The sequence below is a fragment of the Python bivittatus genome, unplaced genomic scaffold (assembly GCF_059951505.1).
Source record: "Python bivittatus isolate LINGU-HERP-01145 unplaced genomic scaffold, Pbiv_v1 ctg000700_np1212, whole genome shotgun sequence".
In the NCBI taxonomy this organism is placed as follows: domain Eukaryota; kingdom Metazoa; phylum Chordata; class Lepidosauria; order Squamata; family Pythonidae; genus Python; species Python bivittatus.
Window position 1 is genome coordinate 2387015 of NW_028277098.1, and position 24607 is coordinate 2411621.

At 38.6% G+C, this 24607-nt stretch overlaps 1 protein-coding gene and 1 long non-coding RNA gene across 3 annotated transcripts; one reads left to right on the top strand and one right to left on the bottom strand.

The window, feature by feature from the left end:
- Nucleotides 1-629: 629 nt before the first annotated feature.
- LOC148214119 (uncharacterized) lies at nt 630-21757 on the bottom strand. Of its 2 annotated transcripts, none has more exons than XR_015798546.1 (3): nt 21327-21757; nt 15123-15338; nt 630-803 (listed from the first exon to the last, which is right to left on the bottom strand). It is a non-coding gene; the product is annotated as an uncharacterized LOC148214119 (long non-coding RNA). The 2 variants fall into 2 exon arrangements; XR_015798547.1 differs by lacking the exon at nt 630-803 and adding an exon at nt 8886-10932.
- Nucleotides 21758-21781: 24 nt separating this feature from the next.
- Nucleotides 21782-24047, top strand: LOC103056567 (14 kDa phosphohistidine phosphatase). The gene is made up of 3 exons (XM_007436611.4): nt 21782-22026; nt 22887-23011; nt 23678-24047. Exons 1-3 carry the CDS (start codon nt 21882-21884, stop codon nt 23768-23770), a joined length of 363 nt encoding a protein of 120 aa, XP_007436673.2. The 5' UTR covers nt 21782-21881; the 3' UTR covers nt 23771-24047.
- Nucleotides 24048-24607: the final 560 nt, after the last annotated feature.

Here is a 24607-nt window from a genome sequence, read left to right on the forward strand (position 1 = left end):
ACACACAAAACAGGAGAGGATGGTATTAACCATAGTAAACCATCACAAAATCTCCCTGGTCCCCGGGGATACCCAGGCTTGGTCACATAGCCAGGTCTTGAGGGCCTTATGGATTGTTAAGAGGGATGGGGCCTACCAAGCATCAATTAAGCCTCCTGGGACCTACCAAGCATTAATTCCTGCACAGACGGGACCCGCAGCATGCCCTCTCTGCTATTTCTAGTGGGATGAGCAGATGTAATGGGGGAGAGGTGGTCCCTCAAATAACCCAGCCTCATGCCATGAAGGACCTCAAAGGTCAAAACCAGCACCTTGAATTGGATCCGGAAGCAAACTGGCAACCAGTGCAACTCGCGAAGCAGAGGCGTAACGTGTGCCTTTCTAGGGGCATACATAACTGCTTGCGCTACTGCATTTTGCACCAGCTGAAGCTTCCGGATACTCTTCAAGGGCAGTCCCATGTAGAGTGCATTAGAGAAGTCCAAACAGGAGGTGACTAGGCATGAGTGATAGTGAGCAGAGCTGGGTCACTTTTACCACTTCCAGATTCCTTCTCATCAAACTGAATTTTTTCCTCCCTGTACTATGATATTTATAGCTAGATTTCACTTACATTAATCTCCCATGAATCAGCTTGACTCCAGATGATGTCCTGGCTGCATCCATGAAATTTTCTTGGTAACAATGTAGTGGTTTGCCATTTCCTTCTGGGATTTTTTTCTTAACTTTCCAGTCTTGTCTGCAGTCCTGGGATTTCCTTGTGGTCTTTCATCCAAGTAATAACCATGTGCGACCTTGTGTAGCTTTTTGAGAACAGCCAGAATTGGCTATCAGTTAACAAATAGACAAGAAATTTCCAGTAGCAGGAAATCATAAAATGCCGTCTTCTGATATTATAGTCCAAATATATTGCCAGAATATTGAATATTTATTTAATCTTGTCAAATTCTAGTTCAGTTTTACTTTTGAAAACACCTTTTGGACAAATGGATGTATGGCGACAACTTGAATCAGCTGCTGCCATTATTTTATGTTTATATTTCTATCTGGATTCTGTACTGGCCTACGACCATAATAAATAAATTAAATAAATAAAAATTAAATATCTGGATTTCTTTCAAACCTTCCTCAACCAAATTTTCAAAGATCTGACAACCGAGCTTCTATTAGTACCCTCTGACTCTGGTTATGTTGCCAAGAGCAGAATTTGCAGAAAAGATGAAGGTAAGAACCTGGCCCATATCTTATTGAAGTTGTCCTTCAGATGGCCCAAGCAGAACTCTCTCCAGGATGAATTAACCCCCTCAGGCTTTCCTGCCTTGGCAGAAGAGATGGAAGTCAGGAACTTTTTTGCCTTGCTATCTGGAAATGAGCAGGTTTCTTTACTTCGATGCTAGCAAGTGTGAGGCACAACGTAGCTAATCTGCTTCCCAAAAGCTTCACAGCAACAGTTCCAGGACATCCAAGAAAGCACCAACCACAATGACTTCACAGCTGTCTCCCCCAGGGATCCACCAAGAGCAACACGTGCTTCTCTCAACCAGCATTTATCTCCTTCATCTTGTCCACCCTGGAGGGGAGATCCTTCCGGTTTCACTGTCCTTGAGCACCCACCAGTAAAACTCCCACGTCCTGTTATAGTGGCCCACACTGCAGAGGCCTCAATGAGGACTCCCGCCCCTCTATCTCTGCAGGACAGTATCTTCAACAGGGGGCTCATCCTAAACTTTCACATAATTTTTCAGTCAAAAATCATCCTATGTGCCCTTGCCCCCTGTCAGCTCAAATTCCACCTGAGCTTCCAGATATCTATGAACACCCCAACTCCTGTCACATATGCTGTCTCTTCTGAGTGATTATACCCTCCACCTCCACGATATGGCTTCCGTCCTGGAATGTTATGAGGTGGCGTTCCAAACAATCCAACCCAGCATTTGTGGACTATTTAAGACACTCTGAGATTTTATTCCTACAAGAAACCTGGATCACAGAACCTCTGCATCTTAATGAATATACTTCCAGCTCTCTTTTGGCCACACCTAGTGAGAAAGGTGAGTCGCCATCCACTCGGGACAGTGGGTATCCTAGTCTCTGCAATGTTGCATGCTCACATAGGACCTGCTATTTATGGTGATCAGTTAGCCATAGCTATTCCCCTAAAAGTGAAGGGAACCAGTTTTCTTTTGATAAGTGTTTACTTTCCACCTCATGGTCAAGTTGTTCAAATTAATAGCAAGTGGCATTGTCTTGGATCCTGGCTCTTAGACCTAATTCCCCAATTTTCAAACTCAATAGTAATACTTATAGGTGACTCTAATGCCAGGATAGGGATCAGTGATGAGCTTCTTGTCTAGCACTATAATCCATTTGCCCACTACCAACTGGGATAACCTTACAGAAATCAGAAGACATTGGTATTAACATAGGAGGTTGGAGACTGCTCTTACTCTCATTGAAATTTGACTTAAAGATACTTAATGGCTTTATGTCAGGCAACCCCAAGGATGAACTAGATTTCTGGGACACTAGAGGAGCATCTATTCTAGATTACTAGATGATATCTAATACCTAGCAATTTTGCATCTTGTTGCAAATATTTTAATGTCACTTTTTGTCTAGAGAGTGACCACCTACCACTAGTGGGTGTTTTAGCTCTTGATAAATCAAAATTGACCCCCACAAGTTAATGTTTCCCCTTCTACCAACAAATACCTTAGGCCTATATGGTCTTATAAGTTGTCTACAGTCTCAGTTCAATTTTTTGATGATCCAACTGCTAATTCTTTGAGACAGTCTATAATCGCAGCCAATGATGCTCATGAGACACTGTCCATTTTTCAGGAAATCATCAGCCTTGTCCAAGACTATTTACAATCCAGTTGACCTTCTCCTTTATATCAATCTAACAAACAATTCAAACCTTGGTTTGATAGGGAGTGTATCTCAGCTAGAGCACAGGTCACCCTAGCTTACAAGAATGCTCACACAAATAACAACTCTCCTCCATATGAAATATTTGTTCTATTAAAAAAAGGTACTAAAGGAGAAGAAACAAAGTTATGCAGTAGAGAACAGGACCAGGTTATACCAGGCTGTGATATGTAAAGACAATCGCCCATTCTGACCCTGAGTATCTCAAATTCTAGTAGAATTCAACCCTATGAATAGCAGTAACTTAATTGCCCTCAGGTCTTGGGATGGTCAAACACCCGTAGGTGGTGACCCACATACTCTGCCAGTAAATGATCCCATTCCTGAATAGCCCCCAGTTTCACTGTCAGAGATCCAAAAATTAATAGCTCAACTGAAAAATAGTAAAGCTCCAAGTAAAGATTGAATCTTTCCAGAATTTCTAAAAATAAATCCCACCTGTGGGCATCTGTCTTAGCCCCTCTTTCAGTATCCTCAAAGATTGGCTTAATTCTATCACCTCCCAATATACAAAAAAGGCGATAAGTCTGATCCCACTAATTGTTGACCAAGTAGTTTCTCATCTGTAATTAACAAATTATACACCAGATTCCTATATTATAAACAATTGAATTGGATGCAACCAGAGAACATTCTGGCTCCTGAGCAGGCCAAATTTAGGCCTGAACATTCAACAATGGGCCAATGTATCATGATCTGGCTGAGAATACTCTTGCCCACCAAAAGGTGCCCTCTATGTTGCTGTCATTGACTTAAGGCCAGCCTTTGATTCAAAACCACATAAAAGACTTTGGAGGAAACCAGCTGCCACATTGATTGGTCAATGCCTCCTTAAACTGATAATACCACTGCATCAGGGCACCACCACTCAAAGAAAGGACAATTGCAATGATGATTTAACCAAACCTATCCCTATTCAAAAGGGCATAAAACAAGGATGCATTCTTGCCCCACTATTGTTTAATTTATATATTAACAATATTGTTGCTGTCTTTGCTAAGCCAGAACATCATCCTCCATCTCTCGCTCACTGCCCCATCGCTGACCTCCTATATGCTGATGATACAGCCATTCTGTCTGTAACATGTGGGTATTCGTTAAAAAGACAAATAAATTATGATTTTCCATACCTCAGTTTTTCAGTCCTAGCAATATCCACTCTTGGCCTTTATAAAACTTTGAGCAAAATAAGGTAGAGAATTTGGCACCAAGGCTTCCAGTTGGATAGAGCCAGTGTTTCCCACCTCCATTATATAGTAATGCAATCTCCTTCCCTTTTGGATTATCCCTAGATATTTTTTAAACATTTTACATACCCCACACAGAAAATTTTTCTCCCTGGCCTGAATCAATACATTGCCTATTCAGATGACAATAGGCAGCTATACCAGCCTCCCTTATGAAAATTGCACTTGTGTATGCTTAGATACAGAGGTTGAAAGTTTATCACATGTATGATTAAAATGCCCACTTTATACACAGTGGCGAACATATAGAATCTTATACTACCTATTGTTAGAAAACGTGGTTCCTTTTGTGACCATGAGGGGACCATTCTCCTTTTTTGTGACCAGTTTTCAGTTACCTCCAACAAGGTTGTAACATTTTTATCAATAGCTATATAGCATATAGAAACCTTCTGATGCCCTCTTTATATCGCTGATTACTTGAAGCCTGTGTTACATTTTTTTCTAATGTAAGCATGTGTTTCATCTGCTGTATTTGATGTGTTTTTAATGATTGGTCTAGGAGTGTAAATACACTTCAAACAAACCATCATCTTCATAGAATCGTAAGAGTTGGAAGACACCTTAGAGATAATCTAGTCTATCCCTTGCTCAGTACTAGATCTACTAGAGCAATAAATGATTTGACAAATGATCATCCAGTCTCTAGTGATATAACTTTCATTTGGGAATGTACAAGAATTAACATCAGTTTGTTTTCCAGAAAAAAAGACTCCTTTTTTTTGAAATTAGGAATGACTTAGGCTGCAAATTCCTTGGAGTCCCAGAAAGGTGCTTTTGGATATATGGAAAAGTAAGCTTCTTTTTATTATTTCCAGAAAGAGCGGGTAACAATAAAAAAGCAGAAAGAAATGGCAGCGCTTCCTGTTTCGTGCTTAAGAAAGAATTTCTTAAACTGTTTTTGGTATTACATTAAATTATTCTTTTGTGTATAATAAAGATGAATTTAAATATACCTTGTTAACTTTTTTCCCCTTGAAATAATTCCTTGATGGATGCACAGATGATGCGGAAATATTTGCTTTCCTTTTTTTGATCTTGGGAGACATTTAACAGAAAGAAATAATTCAATGATTCCCATCAGTCAGTCACCAGGGAGTTTTAGTATAGGCTGGTGTTGTGCAAGACAGTCTCCAATCTGTCTGGCTCTCTGCATTGTCATCATCTGGAATTCTCTGCTTTAGTCATACTGTCTCCCTTCAGTTCAGGAGGAAGAGTTGGGGACAATGTAATTTGAGATAACTTTCCCTTCCCATGGTTGTGAGTTTCCCTTTTTTCTCTGGTTTGTGATCAGTGGGGAAAGTGGGTCGAATCTTGTCCCTCTTTCAAATGTTATTCACCTTATTGATTTGGTTACCATGTTTCACATATTTCATTTAAACATGGATATAATTTGTTAACCAGACGTATTATGCTCATACAGATAAATAAAATTACAATCTTAAGGCTGGATGCCTTCATGCAAGCTCAGCTATGGCCTGGTTTAAATCTCCCAACATCAACTAGAATCTTGCAAGATCACCAAATCCTGTAATAGTTTAGTTACCTCAGGTGACAATGCACAAATCTCAAAAGTCTCATGCAAAAATTTGGCATTCTTTTTTACTCCATGCAATTGTTGTGAGAACCTCAGGATAAGTGGATGGGCGATAAGGATTATATGTACCTATGTACATTTGGATCCCTTCGTGTGTTTGTGGTAGCTTGTGATTGTGGCTATTTCTTTGGCCTGCCTTGTGTGTGACTGCTTGCTACTCACTAGTAACCTATTTGTAAATCAAGTTGGTATGAAACAAAAGAGTCAAGTTAGGATTAGACTTTGCTGAGATCTGTGATTCAGTCTGATGGCAGAATTAGCTTTAGAATTTTATAGTTAGTGTTAGCCTTAAAGTCATGTTTCAGTGAAAATTACTATCTGCTATAATGTAAATGCCTCTCTAGGGCCCCAAAAGGTTAGTTTACCCTCAGAATCACCTGGCATAAATCCATTAAATATCTTCAAGTCACGTTTTATTGAGAGTAAAAATATCTCCAACTGCTATATTAATACCAATATCTTTAGATTTCTGTAAAGTCATCCCAATTGAGGGAGAGTATGGCATGTTGTAATGCTGGAAAAGAACCTCATAATTAGTTCCCATCCCAGTGTCAAAGTTGCCAGTGAGTATTACTGCTGAATTTGGGAACTGGGGGATTAAGTCTAGGAGCCAGCATTCAAGGTAATCCTATCCACTGTTAATTCAAGAGATATGGCTCTTGGGTGGGAGATTTTGGCACAGGGAAGGGGCTTCAAGTCAGTCTTGGCTCCTGGCAAATGTCTAGATTCTTGGATTTTGGAAGTGGTTCACCCTTTCCTCCTTCCTGGGACTAAGAGAGAGTGACTGGCCCAAGGTCCCCCAGCCGGCTTTATGCCTAAGGTGGGACTAGAACTCACGGTCTCCTGGTTTCTAGCCTTGTGCCTTAGCCACTACACCAAACTGGCTTTCTGGGAGATATTATCAAGAGAAAACTAGTTACACTAACTTTTAGAGAATAGCTATAGTTAGTTGATCACAACAAATATTGGGTGGTATGTGGGCATGCAGCACTGCAGAGACTAAAACACTAACTTCTACAAGCAGTTGGCCATCCTTTTGACTAGAACCAGCCAAGAGAAAGAAAGAAAATATGTCTGTTAAGGCGTAGAGGCTCTGTGTCCAATGTCACTTGTAGGAATAAAATCTCATAGCATCTTAAATAGTCCACACATACTGGGCTGGATTATTTAGAGTACCATCCCACAACCTTCCAGGAAAAAAGTTGTATGGCGAGGGTGGGGGAAAATAGTCATTTGGGAGAAACACCACATAGCAAAATTTAAAACATTACTAGGGACTGAATCTGGAACATCAGATGGGATCTGAGCTGCAGGGAACAGGGACGTGTGTGATGGTTTTGTGTTTTTTAGGGCATCTCACTTCCCCAGAGATAAATATCCTGCTGAGATAGAGAGGCAGGAGTTCGTACAGAGTATCCACAGATAAGGCCACCGTATTAGAATCTGTGGGATGTAGTTGTCGGTGCTTAAGAGCAGTAGGTCTGAGAAGGTCTTCCCTTCAGAATAGATGGGACGGAGAAGAAGTATGCTGACTGGGATAAAGATGTTGTTCTTAATAAACTGTAAGTGGGAGTAGCTGTGTTGCCATTACAATTGCTGTTCAGATCAAGTCCCTCTTTGTGGTTATTAGAAGGCAGGCTCAGATCTGCTGGAAAAATACTTGTAAAGTCATCTAGGTTAGCTAGATCTTGCCTTAAGCTTTCTAACCTCTGAAGAGCAAAATCTTGTTCATTCTTGTGTGTTAAGGCAAAGGAGTTCCTGGCTTCCATCCTTTTGGTCAGAGCAGGAAAGGAAGAGGGGGTTAATTCATCCTGACATGGAATATGTTTTTGTCTTCCTGAGGTCAGCCACTCTGCAGTAGGGGTCAAGGTCTTATCTATGAGTTCTGCTCTTGGCAATGAGCCCAGAAACAGAAGGCACTAGCATAGGCTTAGTTGCCATGTCTCTGAAGACTTCCTTAGGAGAGATTTGAAAAGCAGCCAGATAGTTCCTCATTATGATTAACAGAGACAGAATTATAGAAGTATTAAATAAGTATAATTCAGCTAGCTTCCTTGGAGCTTGGAACCCACTCCACCGCTGCTAAATCCACTTGAGAAATTGGGGTACAAGGAAATAGCTGCTTTTTTTAGAGTCCCATTTGTAGATGTTCACTGCACTATTTTGGACAGCGAGCATAAATTGAGCTGGTTATTCATAACAGAGATGGATTTATCTTGGAGAAATAAGTTGGGCTGATTTTCCTATCTACTGGAATGTCTCTTGGGGGATGTCTTAAAAGATGTAGGAGAGAGTCCAATCTTTTCACTGATGGCACTTAGATTCAAATGTAACTATGGTAAAATAGCATAGTAGGGTTGGCTTTTGGGTGACATTTTATACTTAGTGGTAATCTCATCTTCGTGCTACAGAATGGATTATATCCCAGGGTAACTTCTTGGATAAAAAACATCTATTGGCAATAGGGTGAAGTTACAGTTAGCATCAAACTTCCTTGAGCTCTGGTTCAGTTTAATGTGAGAGTAAGCTTCAGGACAACGTTTTACACTTAGTCAATCAATCAATCAGTTTTATTTCGGTCATAGACCAGCATATAACCAATGACATAGCTCTTACGCTACAGTAAGTATAAAAACAAAAATCATGTTAATAGCATAAAATAGGATGTGGATAGAATTATTGTGCTCTACCTAGTAAAGGTGTTTCCTGCTGTAAGAATGGGCTGGGTTTCACTTCAGGATTCTGCCTGGGTTCCTCGAGGCTGACTTGTTTGCTCCTCCTCCTACCCCACCCCACCCCAATTTGGGCATCTCCTAAGCTTAAAGTAATGTTTAAAAAATAGGGATGTGCAGCTATTTGGATCCAATGTGGGAAGGTCTTATGATCCATCGTGGGCATGTTCACTGGACCTTGAAGCAAAAGAAGCTACACCTTTTCTTTTCTTTAATAATTTTTATTAAGGATGTTTTCAACAGAATAAAAACAATACAAATTTTGAACTGAAGAGAAGAAGAATAGGGAAAAGTAATAAGAAAGTGAAAAAGAAAGAAAGAAGAAAGAGAAGAAAAGAAAAGAAAAGAAAAGAAAAGAAAAGAAAAGAAAAGAAAAGAAAAGAAAAAAGGAAAGAAAAAAGGAAAGAAAGAAAGAAAGAAAGAAAGAAAGAAAGAAAGAAAGAAAGAAAGAAAGAAAGAAAGAAAGAAGTGGCTTCTGATCTTAAGAGCAGTTATATGTACATTTATATTTTACTCTCTCTCTCTAAGGTTACTTCATAATTTCCTTCTTTCCATAATCTACCATTTCTAATCATCAAATCCATAAATCACCAGTTCATTTTTTTTTCTTTTTTCAGCAAAAAGTCCATAAGGGGGTTCTAGTCACTAATAAATGTAGTCATTGATCTTTCTCTAAGCAAACAAGTCAATTTTGCCATCTGCTAATCCTGTCATCTTCACCAGCCATTCCTCTGTTGTATTTCATTTTTAAAATATAATTTTTATTAAGAATTTTAATTATAATAGTAAAAAGTAATACAAACTACAGTTAGAGAAAGAGAAGAGAATGGAAAGAAAGAATAAAAAGTGCAGGAAAAAAGAAAAAGAAAGAAGAAAAAGAAAAAATATAATAAAGAAAAAGAAAAGAAATACATAAAGAAGTGATTTCCAACCTTCATCACAAGTATAAACAAATTTAATAACTCTTCATCCCCTGTAATCTTAAACATATATCTTTTCATCCCATATTCCATCCCTTATCGATAAGCAAATCCATAAAACATCAACTTTCAATCCTGCTATCAGAAAAAAGTCCATAAAAGCTTGCCAGAACATTGCAAAAAATGTCTTATCTTAATCTTGATCAAATAAATCAACTTTATATTCCTTTCTTTTCTTCTAACAGTCTTAATCTTTAATTCAATCAAATATTGTTGTAGGATTTGATTTCTCTTCCTTTCTTCTTTATCCCATTGCACAGATTTCTTCAAGGCTTTAACAAATCTCTTTTGTAGAGCCAATTAAAAAACATTTTCCAGGTCATTCTCTTGGTTTATCATTTGTATTTCCCTTTTAATTTTTAAAACTTCAGCCAGTTTCTTTTGTATATCCAGTAAAGTGTCCTTTTTCAAATCATTCTCTTGGCCTATCATTCGTAGTTCCACATTCTGTACTTTCTCTATCCTGTCAGATAAAATTTGTTCCACATCTGTCATTCCTTTATTAACATCTATAGTCTACCCATAGAAGCAGACTCATTACTGACAGTGTCGATACTGTAGTTATTAACTTCTAGCTCCATTCTTCAAAGATCTCCTTTAATTTTATACTTGGTCATTAAAGTATTTTGTATTGTATTGTATTGTATTGTAATATTTCTGATATTATAATGTTTTGTATCATCTTATAAGTCCCAGTATTAACTGACATCAGGGTTCTATTTTTTTTTCCTTCTGCTTAAAATCTTTAGTCACCTCTAGTATCCAGTTTGTAAAATCATCACTTATCTTTTCTTGTGACTTGCAATTGCCAGGATAGGCAAAATAAGTCTGTTTCCCATGAGAAGTTTATTTTTTATAGTTAATTCCAAAGTCTTACAGTAAAAGTCAATATTCCAAATTTATCTGGACTCTTAATCCATTTATAACTTTCTTAAATCAAAATCTGATTTAACCTTTTGCTGTTTATTTCAAATTCTTTAAGTTCTTAAGCTTGTAATTAATTTTTCTTTTGTTCAGAGTTGAAGATAAACTCACCCAATGAAGAATTTTCAAACTTGTCATTCCGAAGGTCTCTAATAGCTTTAAGATAATTAATAGGTAATTTCCAAAAGTGATTAGAAAGTGAGGTTCGTGATCTTAGCGTCCTTTAAAAGGCTCTGCTGTGTTTGCGAGCAAGATGATACCATCATCTCCCGGTGCTCAATCCCACAGAAAACTGTTGTCCTGCGGTCTCTTTGTGAGGAGCAGCTCTCTGGAGCAAATATGGGCGATCTCCCATCCTCTCCTTATCCAGACAGGTTCTTGCTTTTGCAGAGCCATCTTCAGTTCACCATACCTCCCCCGGAAGTGTGCCATTTTGGGTATTTCAGAGTCGTTCCATTTTCGTGCATGTAATAATCTTGCAGTGGTGATCATATATAAAAATAATCTTCCATGTCTCTTTTCTAATTCCAATAGAAGAGAACAGACAAAAGAAAGAGAAGAGACAATAAAAAAAGCTAAGGAACAAAAAAACCAGAACACATCCTCTGCAGCAGCCAACACCCAGATAAACAGGGATTAACACCAGGCAAACAATCAAGCAGAGAACAATACCCTAATCCAGGAACTACCAAGGAGATAACCACACCCCCACCAACACTGGCAGGGCAAGCTAATGTATATAAGCAGGGAGAAAACCCCACACTCACTTGCACTGATGATGTTACCTAGTTGGGTAATGAAACATCTGGAAGCTAACAACCAAGCTCAGAGAGCACCAAGGACTCCACAGTCTTTTCTAATTGTCTGTCCATAAGTCTCAGCAAAAGAAGTTCTGGTTTCAGTTAAATATTATTCTTTAAAATGTTTTGTATGTATTTGAACCCAAAATTTTCTGAGAAGCTACATCTTTTCTAGGAGGTAGAAGATATTCACACTCCTCAATAGCTATAAGTTCCTTTTGAGAAAGACACCCAGGTGACAGCAACACTGAGAAAAGATTGGATATATCATATGTAAGGTCCAAACAACATAAAAAGCAAAAAGTGAGAGGACCAGAGGATCACCGTTCAAAAGACAGAATTTATATAGATTAGGAGTCATTTCAGAATGCATATAGCATAGAGTTAATTCCAGAATACAGTCCAAAGTCACATATCACTACAGTGACCATATTTTCTTGGAAAAAATAAAGGACAAACCTGAAAAAGGGGCAAATCTGAAAGAGGTTAAAAAATTAATTAATTAATTAATTCCTTTGCTTTACAAAGGAAAATTCAAGAGCAAAACCAAGAAAATAAATAACTAAATTAAATAAATCTAAAGGACAGCTTTCTAAAATAAGGGACTATAATAAAGGATGGATGGTGACCATATATATCACATATTTTTCATTATAACAAATCATACAATTATAGTATTATTATTGTAGTTACAAACCATGTTATTCATTAGTTATTGTAGACATAATCCTACAATATGCAAATAACACATAACTACCATGTAAAATGACGTTCCCCAAGCTATTTGCCAATTAACATCAATTCTTGGACTATTGTTGTTGTTCAGTCGTTAAGTCGTGTCCGACTCTTCGTGACCCCATGAACCATATTGCTCCAGGCCTTCCTGTCCTTCACTGCCTCCCTGGGTTTGCTCAGTTTCATGCTCATTGCTTCAGTGATGCTATCTAACCATCTCATCCTCTGCCGTCCTCTTCTCCTTTTGCCTTCAATCTTTCCCAGCATCAGGGTCTTTTCCAAAGAGTCCTCTCTTCGCATTAGGTGACCAAAGTATCTGAGCTTGAGCTTCATTATCAATCCTTCCAATGAGCAGTCAGGTTGATTTCCTTTAAGATTGACTGGTTTGACCTCCTAGCAGTCCAGGGGACTCTTAAGAGTCTTCTCCAGCACCACAGTTCAAAGGCATCAGTTCTTCGGCGCTCAGCCTTCTTTATGGTCCAGCTCTCACAGCCATACATTACTACCGGAAAAACCATAGCTTTGACTATGCGGATCTTTGTCGGCAAGGTGACGTCTCTGCTTTTTAATATGCTATCTAGGTTTGCCATAGCTTTCCTCCCAAGGAGCAAGCGTCTTTTAATTTCATGGCTGCAGTCTCCGTCTGCGGTGATCTTGGAGCCCAAATAAATGAAGTCTGTTACTGCTTCCATTTCTACCCCTTCTATTTGCCAGGAATTGATGGGTCCAGATGCCATGATCTTAGTTTTTTTAATGTTGAGTTTCAAGCCAGCTTTCGCACTCTCCTCTTTCACCCTCATCAAGAGGCTCTTTAGTTCTTCTTCACTTTCTGCCATTAGGGTGGTATCGTCTGCATATCTGAGGTTATTGATGATTCTCCCTGCAATCTTAATTCTGGCTTGTGATTCTTCCAGCCTTATTTATTATTTATTCAGGATCATTTTACATTGTATTTTTAATTGATTTTAGCTTCTCTGTAAACCGCCCAGAGTTGTTTTTTAACGAGATGGGTGGTGACAAATTTGATAAATAAATAAAGCTATCCATCTTATTCCTGGATCAGTTTGCAGAAATAAGTATCAAAGGAAAATGAAAAGAACACCAGCAAATCCCTTGGAGACTAAGACTCCAGGATCTACTACAGTGAACAATAGCAGAATTATTGTATTTCCTTACAGTGTTTATACTTCCATGTTTAAAATGTCTAATAACTCCTGATGATTGACTGAAAGTCCTGGATCCATTGTCAGAACCTCAGTTTTTTAGAATCTTCCTAAGCGTTACAACAATACTAGTAATTAAGCACTTCGACAATATGACGTTATGCTTCATACTGTTATGCTTGACAAAATGCTTAGTCAAAGGCTTCATTTTACTTCTGTGGCAGATTCCTGCAAAGGCATGGATACCATTTCTTAAGTTTAAAAATGCACATTCAGTCTCCTATTACATTTAAGCATTGTGAGCTAGCTTTACTACTAGGCAGAGTAAACACCTCCTTTAGCAGTAGACTAGGACAGGCAACAAATTGGAGCCTGTCTCTATACTCCCTCCTGACCTAGTCTCCAAAGCAGTTATTTCAGTGTCCATGAGGCATATACAGTAGATCTCTGGAGGAGCTTGATGGCCTGCCAGCTATTCTATAAGCATTGATTGAGATGATCATCAGAATGCTGGTAATTGGCAATGTAACAATTCATTATTCTGAAGTTTCCCCTCAGTGTGACTTGTATACAGTGGCTAACTAACTGCCAGTTGAAGAGTCAATGATAGTTCTATTGCCTGCAGGAGAAGTGGGAGCAGCAATAGGGAAATTAGGGATCTTTCTCTTGCCTCAAGCAGTAAGTACTGCTCCCCACACAGGCAATGGATCTTCCTGGAATGTTCTTGGAATTCTTGGAACCTTTGAGCTGGTGGGAATATATAAGGAAGAAGGATTGAAACCAAACCTGCTCCACAGAATTGATGGACACATTTTCCATACTCACCTCCTGGCTTTCTACCGGAGTCCAAAATTCTACATATACTTAATTAGAGTAAGTCCAGTTGAACCAACAGGTCTTATTCATAAACAAATACCCAGGGATGGGTTGGGCTGCACTTCTCTAAAAGCTAACAAGAGACTCCTTTTGAATCCAGTATGATAGCCTGAGCACATGTGTCAACCAACAAAAGTTCCAAGACATATATTTTAACCCGGTTCAATAGAATGTTATATAAGGGTACCCAAAGGGAAGCATCCTGGCGCGGTAGTACAGTGCTTCATAGGTGGCCTGCCAGTGAGGTTATTTCTCTGGGCAAGAGACAGAATCTCAGATTTAAAATTATTACAGAAAACTGATAACCAAGACTTGCCACTGCTCACTATTTAAGGGACTAGCCACCAGTGAACCCCTGTACAGTCAGTTATAAAAAATATGAATTTAATAAATTAAATCCAAAATATATAACCAAAACAAATTAACAATAAAAGAAGGAGAGTGATGGTGAAAAGGTTGTCTACCACTAGATCATCAGTGCTTTCTTTGTACACTCTATTTCTTCCAGATCTTTATTGTAAACCATCTCAATCTTACTGAATTCCTCTGGAGAGTTTTGATGAGGGAGAGAGAACCCATCACTTTAGAAAAGACTGGTAGAAAAGGGATCTCAGAGAAAGCAGATGCGTGTAGGAGCTGGGCCAGGTGGGTCTCAAAGCTTGGTTAAAGCAAAGGCATTTGTGGAACCCTCCGTTTAACTACATTAGCTTTCTACTCCAGCATTCTCTTCTATAATCCACTAGACCAAAGTACCTGTGGCTGCTATTAAAATTTAGCCCTACATACGTGGGAATGTATTTTAACAGAGCTGCAGTGGACTTGCAACAAAATATTTAACTTTTTTTAAAAAAATGGTAATCTTTATTATTCCCACAAAGCCTATCAAATAATAAGACAAGAGTAAGACCAGCCTCTTCCCTTTTACTTCATACTGCCAACTTTCACTCTGTTAATTGTTTAGGCCAATCTCCCATTAATTGCCTACTTTCAGATTTCCGTTGTTCAACCTTATCTCAAAAAAGAGGGGTTATAATCTCAACAGGCAATCAGAAGTGTATATTTCCACCATTTTTCTATCATAATAGCCATCACATCACTTTATATTTCTTGAAATAAAATAAAATAAAATAAAATTACCTTCAAAAAGCCCAACAATCCTTCATTTCATCACAATTTTGAAGTGAGTGTGTATGCATGCGTGAATACATATTGAATCATCACTGGAGAAATTTCAGCTGCAGCAACTTTATTTCCAAATAGGCCCTCAAGTGAATAAGCAATCAAGTGGATAGTCTTCCAGCTTATGATCTATTAGTATTTCCTCTCCTTTGAATTAATGTTCTTCTAGATATCCTGTTGAGCAAAGAACAGATCTCTTGGGTCTAATCAACAAAAATAGCAATGCAGAACAGTGAATTAAACAAGGCTTATCTATAAATGGACAGTTTGCCTGATTCTTTCCAATGCCAGGAATATCTTAACCCTATTCACATAAACTTGGGAGCATTAGTGCAATAAAATGGAGACATAAAAACTTCCACAAAAGGGCAGTCCAAAACTTTTTCTACAAATAGGAATTCTCTATGGTACAAATCCAGCTCCTTTTTCAAGGGCCTCCAGCGAGCTACTTTATTACACATTATGTGACTGGCCTTTAATCCAAAGGTCCAGAAGTAGCTTTATAAAAAATAATATTTGCACAATACCTAAATGTTTGCTTCAACATACATTTTGAGCTACTCCAAATTCTACATTCCTGGCACCTGGAAATGCTATGACATACAGTAGTTTCTGTTTCAAAGTTTCATTTCTGTATGTTTTCAAACATTATTCCTTGTCAGTCACTGCAAATACACTCACCAAAAAAGGGTGTTTTTCTGATACTCTTCCTTGAATATTGGGATGGCAACATGCAGCATTAGGACTGCACGCATTCCTCCACATCCCTTTTTGCAGCCCTCTGGCAAAATCCTCCGACCATGATTTCCACAAAAAAATGTAATGCAAATCCTAAAACTCACTACAAAAAACTCAAGACTCCACTGTTATCCTCTACATACATCACCACCATAAGAAAATAATTCTAGAACTTTCATGGCGTTCTTTTATTTGACAAGTCAAGTATAATAGTTAATGTTATAAAAACAGAGATGATGGTAGAATATATCTAGCATGAGCTGCTCTTCTATATTTCTGTCATGGAATATGACACTATGCAACAAAGGGCAAATGGAAAGAAAATGCATAGCTGTATTATAGCAGGACACGCCACACACACTAATTACAATCATATCCTCCACTGCAGCATTAACCCAATGTTACCCCTTGGAAAATTCCTCCTATGACTACAGGCATGTTAAAGTAGACAGTTTCCTGACAGTAGAAAGATAAAGATTCTCTCCAGTTGAGTTCAATTCTTGATATCCACGTAGTGTAATGGTTAAAGGGCTGGACTAGCAGTGGAGGATCTAGACTAGGCCACTCAAACCACAGAAGCTCACTGGATTCCTTAGGCCACCCATTCTCTCAGCCCAACCTACCTTCACAGGGCTCTTGTTGTGGGGAAAAAAAAATAGGAGGAAGGAGCCCTATGTACACTACCTTGAGCTCATCTACAAAATAGGTGGGATATACAGTAAATCTAATAAATAAATAGTCTTAAGGACAACATGGCAGCAATTTGCAGTGACCTTCTACTGAGATGTTTTTCTTAAAGTCTTGGGATTTCCTAGTTTCCTATCCATGAACTAATCATGTTTGATCCTTGCTAGCTTTTTCAGGATCAAGCAGGTATTTTCGATGCCAAAGAGTTCTGTTTGAGAATAGAAATATGGAAAATTCAGTTTGTAATTGCGATTCTGTATCTCTGTGATGAATTAGGAACTGGAACCAAATTGAAACAAACATCAATTTGTAGGGAGCGTTAACGGCCTGTTGCTTCTTTGCTTCTGTACCTCAAGCTTTTGCTGACCTAGTGACTGTGTGGCTAAGGGTCATTCTAGATGCTAAAGTTATAAGGTGCTAAGTATATAAAAGTTATGCTGATTGTAAAGGGACATTTTAACAGTTTGCAGAGTTGCAAAAAGAAATGGGAAGATGTGGTTAAGCTAAAGGCCAAATGTCTTGCTTGCTTGTATCAGAGGTCCTGAAAAGGGGAAACGTCTGCAATTTTCCCCTTTCCTCCTCCCAGCTCCTAGACACATTTCCTGAGCATGCATGAACTTTTGCACCTGCTCTTGCCTCTAACCGCACAATGCCACCACATCCTCTGCATATGAGGAACCCCTGGAACAAGTGAGGACTAGAGATTTGACTATTAGTTTATGCTGCTTAAGCTAATGTTATGTCAACCTTAGAAGGCGGGCACACTTGTGTGTGTGGCCCTCCTCCTAGATGCTTCCTGATGACAAAAAGGTATAAAAGCTGTTGTAAACTGTTTTAGGGTGTGGCTGTTCTCTGTCCTCCCTCTGCCAGTCGGACGGAGAGTGGTCCACCCTGCTTTTCTCTTGGCCAAAATAAAAGCTGAATTTTCTTTGGAAAAAACCTCGGTCTAGAGTCTCATTGGAAGGCATAGATTCTGGGCTACAAAACCTTACAAATTAATACCAGAGGCAGGTTTTTTTCCCCCAAGCGTGCACAAAATTATTGAATTCATACTCCAGCATACATTCCATGTTTTTTCAAGTTACCAGCTAGGTTGTGTAAGTTTAAGTTTGTGCTACTGGAACCATTTTAGAGCAATTAAATATTTACTAAATAAAATTTCAGACTTTGCGGATGTTTATGTTATGTACTTATTTATTTTGCTTTTATTAACTGAATATAAAAACAAAGAAAAGAAAGCTAAGAAAAACAAAAAAATTCAGAATTTTTTTCAGAAAAATTCAGAATTGAACATATATCATATTCAAGTTGTACAATAAATATTTCAGTGAATGGAAGCCATAATTCATTATAGTCATCCATAGCCATTCTATACTGATAAGTTATTGATTTAAAAATTGCTGGTAACATCAATTCTGCAGATCACTAAATAGTTGGGACCATATGTTTATCTTTCAAATGCTGGACAATAAGTCTTTTAGCCATAAGCGGGGTACAGAAAATCCACTTTCCTTGACCAGATTTCCATGCAATAAGAATAAAGTTCAAAAGAATATGAACTTCTGAAAATACTGAACCTTGTCTCAAAGTTGAGTAAATGTGGAACAATTGTTGGATATTATAAAAACATATGTTTGAATGAAGCATTAATTTAATTGCATTCCCAAAACTGAACCATTTACTCAGGCCTTTTCTATAAAAATGCATAAAAAGATATAAGATCTATTTAAGCTTTTTTTTAAATTGAGGTTAAAATCTCTGGTTAAAATCTCTATCCCTTGTCTAGGCAAAATAGAAATTGTTAATTTTTTATTACATTTCAGTCATTAAACTTTGCAAATCAAACTGATTCATTATCAACAGAATTTTATAAAGAACAATTGTAATGGTTTTAAAAATCCTTTTCATCATAGGATTTAATAATATTTTACAGGAGATTAGCTGTTTCCAAGACTGAAAATGCCATAGGTCCAAACTGAGATATCAATAAATAAAACTAAATACTGTTACAGGACATACTAATCAGCAGAAAACACTACAAACTTAAATACACTTACCAGAGAATAAATCCTGTTGAACATAATAGAATTTACTTACCACACTGAGAAAAATACAATACTTTTAATCACTTCTTATTTTAGTTACAGTGGGGCAAAAAAGTATTTAGTCAGCCACCAATTGTGCAAGTTCTCCCACTTAAAAAGATGAGAGAGGCCTGTAATTTTCATCATAGGTATACCTCAACTATTTCCTCAAAATGAGGAAAAAAATCCAGAAAATCACATTGTCTGATTTTTAAAGAATTTATTTGCAAATCATGGTGGAAAATAAGTATTTGGTCACCTACAAACAAGCAAGATGTCTGGCTCTCACAGACCTGTAACTACTTCTTTAAGAGGCTCCTCTGTCCTCCACTCGTTACCTGTAGTAATGGCACCTGTTTGACCTTGTTATCAGTATAAAAGACACCTGTCCACAACCTCAAACAGTCACACTCCAAACTCCACTATGGCCAAGACCAAAGAGCTGTTGAAGGACACCAGAAACAAAATTGTAGACCTGCACCAGGCTGGGAAGACTGAATCTGCAATAGGCAAGCAGCTTGGTGTGAAGAAATCAACTGTGGGAGCAATAATTAGAAAATGGAAGACATATAAGACCACTGATAATCTCCCTTGATCTGGGGCTCCATGCAAGATCTCAACCTGTGGGGTCAAAATGATCACAAGAATGGTGAGCAAAAATCCCAGAACCATACAGGGGGACCTAGTGAATGACCTGCAGAGAGCTGGGACCAAAGTAACAAAGGCTACCATCAGTAACCTATGCTGCCAGGGACTCAAATCCTGCAGTGCCAGATGTGTCCCCCTGCTTAAGCCAGTACATGTCCGGGCCTGTCTGAAGTTTGCTAGAGAGCATTTGGATGATCCAGAAGAGGATTGGGAGAATGTCATATGGTCAGATGAAACCAAAGTAGAACGTTTTGGTCTAAACTCAACTCGTTGTGTTTGGAGGAGAGAGAATGCTGAGTTGCATCCAAAGAACACCATACCTACTGTGAAGCATGGGGGTGGAAACATCATGCTTTGGGGCTGTTTTTCTGCAAAGGGACCAGGATGACTGATCCGTGTAAAGGAAAGAATGAATGGGGCCATGTATGGTGAGATTTTGAGTGAACACCTCCTTCCATCAGCAAGGGCATTGAAGATGAAACGTGGCTGGGTCTTTCAGCATGACAATGATCCCAAACACACTGCCCGGGCAATGAAGGAGTGGCTTCGTAAGAAGCATTTCAAGGTCCTGGAGTGGCCTAGCCAGTCTCCAGATCTCAACCCCATGGAAAACCTTTGGAGGGAGTTGAAAGTCCGTGTTGCCCAGCGACAGCCCCAAAACATCACTGCTCTAGAGGAGATCTGCATGGAGGAATGGGCCAAAATACCAGCAACAGTGTGTGAAAATTTTGTGAAGACTTACAGAAAACATTTGACCTCTGTCATTGCCAACAAAGGATATATAACAAAGTATTGAGATGAATTTTTGATATTGACCAAATACTTATTTTCCACCATGATTTGCAAATAAATTCTTTAAAAATCAGACAATGTGATTTTCTGGATTTTTTTCCCCATTTTGTCTCTCACAGTTGAGGTATACCTATGATGAAAATTACAGGCCTCATCTTTTTAAGTGGGAGAACTTGCACAATTGGTGGCTGACTAAATACTTTTTTGCCCCACTGTATATGGAGAAATTTGTAAATTTGTCACTTGAAAACAAATGTATCCCTTAAACAAATTCCAAACTTATTAACAGACTGGAGTTTTAATTACTAGAAGTGTAAGTCTGACATTAGTTTATGGTTCAAAGTGTCTTTCAAACTTTCAAATTCAGAAATTTAGATTAAGAAAGCAATTAGCATATATTATAGTATTACAATGTCAGAAAAAGTCTGGGAGCACCTTTTAAGATTGAAAATTTTATTACAAGGCATAAGATATATGGAATGTCTTGACTAATGTAGGATTTAAATATACAGGGATTACAGGACCAGTTTCATTCTATGGAAACTGAGCTCATGGACGTTTGCACTTTAGGTGACTATAATCAGGGCATTAGCTTTAGGAGCTATCCAGATCTTGGGGTTTAGCAAAGTTACAGGAAGCAATATATAGAGTATCTTAGAATGGTATACACCAGGGTTTCTCAACCTTGGGAACTTCAAGACGTGTGGACTTCAAATCCCAGAATTCCCCAGCCAGCATGAATTCTGGGAGTTGAAATCCATACATCTTAAAGCTGCCAAGGTTGAGAAACACTGCTTTACACAGTCCATTTCTGATGAGCACCAGGACTGGAATAGGTTTCAGTCTGTTTCAGGTCTGAATAAACACAACAGGTTTATTACATTACAATTGCTAATTTACAAGCCCCTTGAACCTTCATTTGCATAACCACTCTCTGCCCCCTTCTTTTTTTTCCCCACTGCCACATCCCTATAAATGTAAATCCTACTTCAGTCAAGCTCCCCCATGCAGCTGGTGAAGTATGCTGCAGCTTCTGAATGCTTCTGCCTTCTAACAAAAGTTGTTAGTCTTACAGGGTACTACCAAACTCTTTCTGATTTGGGGCTACCGTAGACTAATATGCTCTCCTCCTACAATGTATCACAATGTGTTATACAGCCAGTGTATAATAAATGTGTTTACGAGTTAACTCGTTCAATCCAAAGCTACTGACCTGGGCTGCAGAAATCCAAACGATTACTAGGTGGCTATCATCTAACGGTCATCTGAATTTTTAACACTGAGGTGCCATAGCTCTACTGCAGTCTGTAGAATGAATGCTGGCTGGGGGATTCTGGGAGTTGAAGTCCACATATCTTAAAGTAGCCAAGGTTGAGAAACACTGCATTAAAGTGTTGTTGGGAGAATATACCCATCTTGTCCTGCTCCTTAAGCGTAGCCAAAAATCTAAAATAGACACGGTTAGGATCCCACACTGGCCGAGAATGAAGAACCTGAAATCGTGGGAATTCGTATTTAGGTGTGGCGGGTTTTGTGCTCGTGCGTTGCTCATTCCAGCAACACAACTCTCTCCCCTCTTGGAAGAGTTCCGCCGCCTCCTTTCCCGCGGCTGCGAAGTCGTTCGCGGCTCGCCCACAAACAGCAGCAACCAATGAGCGCTCGCGGCTGGCGATTGAGGGCCCCTTCTCGCGTTGGAGCGGCTGGGCCCGGCGCCGAAAATAGACGCTTTCCCTTTCTGTGGTTCGCCGCGCGTCCGCGAGGCTGGACAATGGCGGCGGGAGGGCAGCTGAGCTCGGTGCCCGAGGTGGAGCTGGACCCCGACGGCACTTTCAAATACATCCTGGTGCGGGTGCAGCGGGGCGCCGATGAGCACCGCGACATCGTGAGGGGCACTGCGGCCGCCGAGTTCCACAGTGAGTGGAGCTGCCAGCTGGACCGAACCCGGACCCAGACAGGGGCTTGACAGTGGGAAAAAAATGTGTGAAGTCAGCACCGTTCAGCGTGAAATTAGGACTAGGGAGAATAATTTGAAAACATACATGACCGAGTGGTCTATGAGCACATTCTTCCAGTATGTTAAACCCGGGGTTGGATTTCACTGTGTGACACCCTAGTTCAACCAGAATGTCCTGTTTGCTTTCGTCTCAAGGGTGGTTTGTGAACCCTCCATTATGATGGGTGAACCAGACCACTACAGAAGTTGCATATTGGGTTTGCATACTGCGTGAATCCAGCTTGTTGAAATAAAACAAGTTAATGGGATTGTTTCAGCTGTGCCTTGTTAGAAGTTTTGCATTGGGAATCTGGATGAGGGAAGTGCATTATTTTATCACTTTTCTTTAGATTATAATCTAAATGATGATGATCGTGCTTTGTTCTTCCACAAAACCCTTTTAAGTAGCTAGATTGCTATTTTCATTTTACCAAAGAATAATCAAGAATGTGAGTGGCTTGTCTGTGGACAGAGAAAGCCCAAAAATAAACTCTTGTCACACTCAAGTCTGCTTTTAGTTTTGGCATTTCTTCATCATTTTGGTATCTACAAGACAAGAAGAGTCTATATTAGTTTATAATAATTATTTACTGTTTCCAGACATAAAACACACAGGCAAGAGTGTTCAAAAATTGTTTGAATAATATGAATGCTATAGTTCAAGCATGGTGGAAAGTTTTTATGCCATTCCTACAATGTTTACATTTCACAGATCCTTGTGTTTTGTCTTTATAGTATACTCTTAATATTCTGCTTAGTTTCTATTTTTTTAAATTGCAGATCACATATTTGAAAAACTAAATCCTGAAATGGAAAAGCTAGGTTTTGTATGCAAGTGTCTTGGAGGAGGAAAAATTGAACATAACAGCAAAGACAAGAAAATCCGTGTATTTGGTCTTTCTACAGTAAGTGTTGCTTACATATGCTGTCTAAATATGACAAATTAATTTGCATATTAAGATCAGGGTAGTGTTTCTAATTGTATTTTTATTAATTAGAAGAAGGAACAGTTATAGATTTGGGGATGAGGCTTCTGTAATTCTCAGCTGTCCTCAGATATGAACCTTTCACATTAAACCATTGCTTGTGGAACTTTTATTGTTGCATACACACATTTCCAGTTATGGGTACGATTGCAAAACTGCAACAAAAACTCCAAGCAAGAACAAAATCTAAATTATATGGTATCCAAAATAGTAGGCATAATGAACCCAGAATCTATTTTTAATACTTTCTGTTCTAGAGAAGACCTTGGGGCCATAACTGGGGTGCACTGGGGCCATTCCTTGTTTAGGAACTAGTCTAATTCTGGTACATCAGAGTAGAAAATACAAATGCTTACAGAACACAGCTGCTTGATACTATTGGCCCTTCAGCTTTATTTAAGAAATTAAATGCAGCTGCTAATCATAAGTTGTCTGCTTTGAGCAGGTATAACTAGGAATAAGTCTATTTGGAAATAATCATGCTCAATAGCTGTAGTGGATTGGACTAAAATATCTTCAATGCCTTTTCCAAACCTTTTATTCTATGATTCCATGACAATGGAAATTTTAATTTTCTTCTTACAGGGATATGGTAAAGCTGATCATTCTGTGACTGTTGAAATACTGAAGAGAACTTACAAGGATTATGAAATTAGTTGGTCAGATGACAAGAAATAAATTGTATAATCTAATATAAATGTGTATCTTTTCAAGATAGTGTACACTTAATTCTAAGCTCCCATGAGGAAGTACAGTCACTGCATTTAGCCTATGTTGAATAAAAAGTTAGGATATGAATGTGTGGGTTCATGCTACAAATAAGTTTGATGTGTTTTCAAACTTGGGTAGTTTTATCATAATCTGTACTTCACATCTTGTTGACAGGCATTTGTACTTGTTGTAATCCATACTTCATCCCTAAATAGCATCATAATAAAGATAATTTTGGACCCTGCGTTGATGTAAGCCCTATTTAAGCAATTTTAAGAAGTTTCCTTCAAGGCAAGCTTGACTTTGATGACTTCCTGAACATTGGTGAATTCAAAGCCAGAATGAACACATCTTCAATAATTCATCCAGTTTCAATATTAAAACTCATGGAAACTTTCTTGGATAATATCATGCCCAACCTTTGTTCTTCCAGGCTCACATCTTTTTCTGGTACTCCCTCCCTAAAATAATGCAATTTCACAGAGCTTACTCGAATACCAAAATTGTATATGATATGGCAATTTTCATTTGTTAATATTTTAACTCAGAAGGGGGCGCTGTGAGAGCCATATAGGTGGCACTGACATGCTGGCAACTGCAGATGCTAGGTTGCAAATTCTGCTATAAGCAATTACTTGAGATACTTCCCTTTGTCAATCAATCCCAAAGTAATTTACAACATATTAAAATATTAATATCTGCTTTCATGACATATTTATGTTTACTTAATCACAATTTACTCATTCCAGTTTTCTGGGTTTTTATAACACAGAGAACCATAAGATAACCACATGGATTGGGTCC

What these genes read in the sequence shown, in the direction of transcription:
- LOC103056567 (XM_007436611.4), top strand. Translation starts at nt 21,882, where the DNA reads ATGGCGGCGGGAGGGCAGCTGAGCTCGGTGCCCGAGGTGGAGCTGGAC. An exon ending in TGCGGCCGCCGAGTTCCACA is followed by an intron (nt 22,027 to 22,886) that starts GTGAGTGGAGCT and finishes TTTAAATTGCAG; the next exon opens with ATCACATATTTGAAAAACTA. An exon ending in GTGTATTTGGTCTTTCTACA is followed by an intron (nt 23,012 to 23,677) that starts GTAAGTGTTGCT and finishes TTCTTCTTACAG; the next exon opens with GGATATGGTAAAGCTGATCA.